The sequence below is a fragment of the Neopelma chrysocephalum genome, unplaced genomic scaffold (genome assembly GCF_003984885.1).
Source record: "Neopelma chrysocephalum unplaced genomic scaffold, ASM398488v2 Primary Assembly neopelma1_340, whole genome shotgun sequence".
NCBI classification, from domain to species: Eukaryota; Metazoa; Chordata; class Aves; order Passeriformes; family Pipridae; genus Neopelma; species Neopelma chrysocephalum.
In genome coordinates this window covers 1-6,272 of record NW_020898004.1, presented here as the reverse complement: position 1 = coordinate 6,272, position 6,272 = coordinate 1, and the positions used below count along the sequence as shown (strand labels likewise).

General features: G+C 61.9%; 1 protein-coding gene across 1 annotated transcript; it reads right to left on the bottom strand.

The window, feature by feature from the left end:
* LOC113978540 (zinc finger protein OZF-like) lies at nucleotides 1-2,345 on the bottom strand. The gene is made up of 3 exons (XM_027705548.1): nucleotides 2,294-2,345; nucleotides 1,597-2,104; nucleotides 1-667 (listed from the first exon to the last, which is right to left on the bottom strand). Exons 1-3 carry the CDS (start codon nucleotides 2,343-2,345, stop codon nucleotides 1-3), a joined length of 1,227 nt encoding a protein of 408 aa, XP_027561349.1.
* Between the last annotated feature and the right edge of the window lie 3,927 nt (nucleotides 2,346-6,272).

Sequence of the window (6,272 nt, the reverse complement as noted above, 5' to 3'; positions counted from 1 at the left end):
TTACTGGTGGGCCTGTTGGTGTCTGGTCAAGGCACCGCTCTGGGTGAAGCTCTTCCCACACTCCCCACACTTGTAGGGCCTCTCCCCGGTGTGGATGCGCCGGTGGATGATGAGGGCGGAGTTCTCCTTGAAGCCCTTCCCGCAGTCGGTGCAGCGGAAGGGCCTCTCATCCGTGTGTGTCCGCTCATGCCTGAGGAGATGTGACCTGGTCTGAAACCTCTTCCCACATTCCAAGCACTTGTAGGGCCGTTCCCCAGCGTGGATGCGATGGTGGGTGCGGAGGTTGGAGCTCGTGATGAAGCTCTTCCCACATTCCCTACATGTGTAGGGACATTCCCCAGTGTGGATGTGCTGGTGGATGCGGAGGTGATAGCTCTGGCTGAAGCTCTTCCCACATTCCCCACATGTGTAGGGTCGCTCCCCACTGTGGGTCTGCTGGTGGGTGGAGAGCTGATAGCTCTGGCTGAAGCTCTTCCCACATTCCCCACACATGTAGGGACGTGCCCCAGTGTGGGTGTGCTGGTGTCGGATCAGGTGGGAGATGCTCCTGAAGCTCTTCCCACATTCCAAGCACCTGAAGAGCTTCTCCTTGCCGGGAGGCTGCTCAGGGACCACCAGCTTGGAGCTCCGCCTCAAGCTCCGGCCGCCTTCCTGGCACAGGCTGGGTCTTTCCTCCTCAGAGCACCCTGGGCTGGCTTTGGAGCCCCTCCTGTGGGGGGATCTCCGGCCCTTTTCCTCCCCGCTGCCTTCCTGCGCCGTGGAGCCCTTCAAAACGGCCTCTCCCACCAGGGTCTCACGGGGGGATTTGTCCTCCGGGCTCTCCGTCCTCAGCTCGGGGCCTGGGGCAGGAAGCGAGAAGGACAGGGAGGGGATTTGCCTCCGGTCCACAGGGAAGGCCAAGGACATCCCCCCAACTCCGGCCCGGCAGGACGGCGGCGGCAGCGGGGTTGTCCTGCAGCCGGGGGCCATGCTGGGCTGCCAGAGCCAGCACAACACCCGCCCAAAGGGACACTGACTTCCTCCTCACCTGCCTGGGGGGCCCAAGGCATCTTCCTCTTCCTCGCAGCCTCCTCCTCCATCTGACCAAGCTTTGGGAAGGACAAATCCTGATGGGGGAAAAACAAGGGCTGAGTGTGTTGGCTTGGGGGTTCCTCCTGCCCAAGTCCATCTCTAGAACTCACCGGGCATCCTGTGTCCATAAAAACCTCCAAAACACCAAGATTCAGCCCAGAAAAACTAAAACTTCTGTGATACAGGAAAAAAACCCCTGCACAAGGGCCGGCTGTGACCAAGGCACCCAAACAGCTCCACAGGCAGGGCGAAACCAGAGGCTGCCCCAGGGCAACCAGAGCAGGGAGCGGATCAGACCCCCTGACACGTGGGGGGGCTCTGGGTTCAGCCTGACCAGGGGCAATTTGGCACCAACAGCACGGCCCCGACTGCTGGCTCAGCACAGGGGGCCCGAGCTCCCCCCTCTCTCCAGCCTCCCCCACTCTCCAGGGATCAAGGCATGGGGACATGAAGGGACCCCCAAAGTAACCCCGCTCCCGCTCTCCCCCCTCCCCTGAGCCCCCTTCTCCCACCCCTTTCCCAGGCCGTTTCCCAGTGTGGATTTGCTGGTGACGGATGAGGTTGGAGCTCTGGCTGAAGTTCTTTCCGCATTCCCCACACGAATAGGGCCGTTCCCCAGTGTGGATCATCCGGTGTCGCATCAGGTTGGAGTTGCTCCTGAAGCTCTTCCCACATTCCCTACACGTGTAGGGACGTTCCCCAGTGTGGATGTGCTGGTGGCTGAGGAGGTGGCTGCTCTTCCTGAAGCTCTTCCCACATTCCAAGCACCTGAAGGGCTTCTGCCTGCTGGGAGGCTGCTCAGGGACCACCAGCTCAGAGCTCTGCCTCAAGCTCTGGCCGCCTACCCGGCACAGGCTCGGTCTTTCCTCCTCAGAGCACCCTGGGCTGGATTTGGAGCCCCTCCTGCGGGGGGATCTCTGGCCCTTTTCCTCCCCACTGCCTTCCCGCACCGTGGAACTCTTCAAAACGGCCTCTCCCACCAGGGTCTCACGGGCGGATTTGTCCTCCGGGCTCTCCATCCTCAGCTCGGGGCCTGGGGCAGGAAGCAAGAAGGACAGGGAGGGGATTTGCCTCCGGCCCACAGGGAAGGCCAAGGACATCCCCCCAACTCCGGCCCCGGCAGGACGGCGGCGGCAGCGGGGTTGTCCTGCAGCCGGGGGCCATGCTGGGCTGCCAGAGCCAGCACAACACCCGCCCAAAGGGACACTGACTTCCTCCTCACCTGCCTGGGGGGCCCAAGGCATCTTCCTCTTCCTCACAGCCTCCTCCTCCATCCGCCCAAGCTCTGGGAAGGACAAATCCTGATGGGGGAGAAAACAAGGGCTGAGCGTGTTGGCTTGGGGGTTCCTCCTGCCCAAGTCCATCTCTAGAACTCACTGGGCATCCTGTGACCATAAAAACCTCCAGAACACCAAGATTCAGCCCAGAAAAACCCAAACCACTGAGATTCAGGAAACAACCACTCAGAAAGAGTGAGATGAATCCCCTCCCAAACTGTAAAAAGTTAAGATTCAACCAAAAAATACTCCCAAATATGAAGTTTAGCCCAAAAAATCTCTCTCAGAAGTTCCCCCTCTCTGGTCTCTGCCCTCTAGAGTTTGGGGGGTCTCCCCTGTTCAGGATGCTGGGGGTCCCACTTAGGGATGCTGGGAGTGTTGGGGGTCCCAAGGGTCCCTTCCCCTTTGACTCTCGCCTTCCGGGTGCCGCAATCCCAGACATTCCCCCTCTCCAGGGTTTCCACTTTGTTGTCCCAGGGATCCCAGGGGTCCCCACTGTGCTGCTCTGAAGCAGCAGAGTAGTTGGAGAACAGATGGTGGTAAAGTGTGGTCTGTGCCAAGTGTTTTAGGACTCTTTGGCCCAAAGAAATGTCTGTGCCCTGAGAACATTGGATCCAGCAGCCCCCAACACCCCACAGGAAGTTGGGAGCTCAGGGGGTCACCTCCCTTTGCCAACCCCCCTGTGCCCAAAGACCCCCATCGGACCGTCGGACCCACCAGACCACCCCCCCATTTCCCTGTTCCTTCCACTTTCCCATGGTCTCCTCAATCCCCAGCCCCCTCAGGATCACTTCTGGGGTCCCAACCCCCACTTTTTTTCCCCCTCCCCCATCCCTTCCACATCATCCCCCCAATCCCCAGCCCCTTCATGCTCAGTTTGGGGCTCCCACCCTCCCCTTCCCCAACTCTTCTGACCTCTCCCACCCATATCCCATTATCCCCCAAACCTCAGAGCCCCTCCCCCCTCCACTTTTAGGGGGTCCCACTTCCCTCCCACTCAGTTTGGGGTCCCGCCACCAGTTTTGTCCCCTCTGACCCCCTTTTTCTCACCGACCTCTCCCTTCCCACCCCCCACTTACCCGAGAGCTCCTCACCCGCAGCCGGGGGGGCTCCCAGCACCACCAGTGCCCAGAGGAGTCCCCCCAGAAAAATGGTTAGGTGGGGTCCTGGGTGGGCTCTGAATGTTTTTGGGGGTCCTTGGGGGGTAGTGGGTTAGGGTGTCCCACTGCCGCCTCCCCGGCCCCGCCGAGCCGAGAAGTGCCACAAAATTGCTCCAACTAAGAAACCTTGACACAAGTTCTTTATCCCGTCACCTTCTCAGCTTATTCCTTCCCGCTCCCAGCCCCCTTTGCTGGCTGTCTCTCTCCTCCCTGTGCCCATCAGTCACAGCTGCAGTTCTTCCCTCCATCGCAGTCTGGGGGCCCTTCTGAAGAGGAGCTCAAGGAGTCGGTGGTGCCGATCTCCCCCTGCTGCAATTCCTTTCCCCCAGTTATGGCTCAGTGAGCCTGACTTCCCTCCTGTGCCTCTGGGCCAGCCTGTTCCTTCCTCCTGGCATTGTCTCCTTTTCACCGTCAGTGGGCAGCGAGGGGCCCTGGATGGTCCCTACAAACCCCCTGCCCTCAGTCCCTCCTGGGCTGGCACATCTCCGAGCCTGTGTCACGGCACCGGCTGCTGCCAAGGGACGGCCCTGCTGCAGTTTGCACTTAAACCCAACAAACTGGGGTGGGGGGGCAGCCCTGGAAACCAGGGCTTTGTTCCCTCGGCTCTGCAGGTGCTTCCCACGGGCTCTCAACCTCCTTTGGGCATCCCCTGCTCCGGTGTGGGCTCCTCCCAGGCTGCAGGGGGGTCTCTGCTCCATCCTGGACTCATCCACAGGTCACAGGCCCTTCAGCTCAGGCTCACCCAGAGCTCCAGCCGGTTCTGTGGAGCAGCAATCCCCTGGCCCCCTGCCAGTGCAGGCACCTCACCAGGGCTGTTACTCGTGGTTCTCTGGCTCCCTGTCAGTCTGAGGCTTTTCTCCAAACCACCAAACCACGTGTGCCAAACGCCCTGGTTGGTCAGTGCCGACTGGGGGAGCGGGCACTCGCTGAGGGGATGAGAAAACTGCACCCGGGGCTGGGCTGAAAGAGGCTTCAGCACCACTTCTGATGGCCCAGGGGCAGCATCTGGCTTCTCCCAAACAGAGAGAGATGGCACTTGTTCCTCGGCAAGGAGTGAAGGGCAGCAGGGTGACTCCTGCTGCATGGATGGAATGGCAGAGGATCCCTTGGGTCCCCAGGCTGGATCAGCACTCAGGGATACAAACTGCCCTTGGGCTCAGGATGCAGCTGCCAGCACAGATTTCCCTGCAAAGTCTGCAGTGAGTCAAGCTCTGGGGAGCAGATTTTGCCCCATGGATGGGATTGCAGATGGTCCCTCAGGTCCCCAGCATCAATCAGCAACCACAAATAGACACAAAAGGCCCTCCCTGAAGATTTCTGGGGGACTGTACTGTAGGGAAGGGACAGTGTCACCCCACCAGGGTGGGGCTGGCAAGTGGGAGGCTGCTCCAGGGCTCTGCAAGAGGCCTCGTGCCTCGTGCTCGGCCCCAGCACTGGCTGCTACCAACACCCCCGGCTGCCCCCGGCCCTGGGCAGCTCTGCTGCCACAGGCTGTGCCCTCACCGTGGCCCTGCAATGGCCCTGCCTGTCCCTCACCCGTGGCCCTGCCCATGGCCCTGTCCCTTGGTTCTCTCCCTGCCAGCTGAGTGTGGGGCACACGGGCTGGGGGTCCCTCCCAAGCCCCCCGGGCAGCCGGCGTTGGCTGGGGGGATGTGAGGGCTGGGCCTGCTCAGCACAGCCCCGGCCTCGTGCCCAGCGCCTCTTTCCTGCCCCACACAAGAGCTTCCCGGCCCCCCCAGGGCTCCCCTGCTGCTGCCTCTGCTCCTGGCCCTGCCTTTGCTGCTCCCTTGCCTGGGCCAGCGGCTGCAGGGGGGGATGGCAGCAGCTTCAGCTCCACGGCACTTCCTGGGGGGAGCTCAGCCCGGGGGGGACGGGCAGGGACCTGATGGGGATGGACAGGGGCCCAGCAGGGACAGCCAGGGCCTGCAGGGGAAGGCACAGGGACAACCTGGCCCCCCACACTGCCAGGGCTGTCTCTGCTCCTCCTTGCAGGCTCCTGCTGCCACACTCTTCCTCAGCCAGGTCACCATCCACTGGCCCTCTTGGCCACCTGGCCACACTCTGCCTCCTCTTCAGCTTCCTGTCCATCCACACTCCCAGCTCCCTTCCTGCCTGGCTGCTCTCCAGCCACTCTGGCCCCAGCCCGGGGGGCTGACGGGGCTTCTTGTGGCCAAAGGCAGGACCCGGCCCTTGGCCTGCTTGAACCTCAGCCCCTTGCAATCAGCCCATGGATCCAGCTTGGCCAGGTCCCTCTGCAGAGCCCTCCTGCCTTCCAACACATCAACACACCCTCAGCTTGGTGTCAGCTGTAAATTTGCTGATGAAATGCCTGGTTCTGCAGGAGCTGCAGATGCTCAAGGGACAGCAGGACCAAGTCAGGGGTCAGGGGGGGGCTTGGGGGGCTTTGGGGTCCAGGAGGGTCCTGGGAAGGGGCTTTGGGGATTGGGGAGACAGACCAGCACTTGGGGGTACCGGGGGGGAATTATGGCCATGGGGAGGGCCTGGGGACATTGAAGACACCAGGGGGGTCTTGGGGTGTCAATAGGGGGAACTGGGGACACCAGGAGGGTCTCAGGACCCACCTGCTCGTGGTGCTGCCCCTCCTCTCCTCCCCCCAGGTCCCATTAGCCCCCCCCAAATGTCCCCCAACTCCCCTTTTTCCTTTAATCCCTGCCCCCCACAGATCCCTTTGAGCCCCCAATGCTCCTTTTAACTCCCCCCCAAAGAACCCAAAACCCCCAATCCCCATCCAACTCCCCCCCAC

What these genes read in the sequence shown, in the direction of transcription:
- LOC113978540 (XM_027705548.1), bottom strand. Translation starts at nt 2,345, where the DNA reads ATGGAGGAGGAGGCTGTGAGGAAGAGGAAGATGCCTTGGGCCCCCCAG. An exon ending in GCCTTGGGCCCCCCAGGCAG is followed by an intron (nt 2,105 to 2,293) that starts GTGAGGAGGAAG and finishes TTCCTGCCCCAG; the next exon opens with GCCCCGAGCTGAGGATGGAG. An exon ending in CAAATCCACACTGGGAAACG is followed by an intron (nt 668 to 1,596) that starts GCCTGGGAAAGG and finishes TGAGGAGGAAAG; the next exon opens with ACCCAGCCTGTGCCAGGAAG.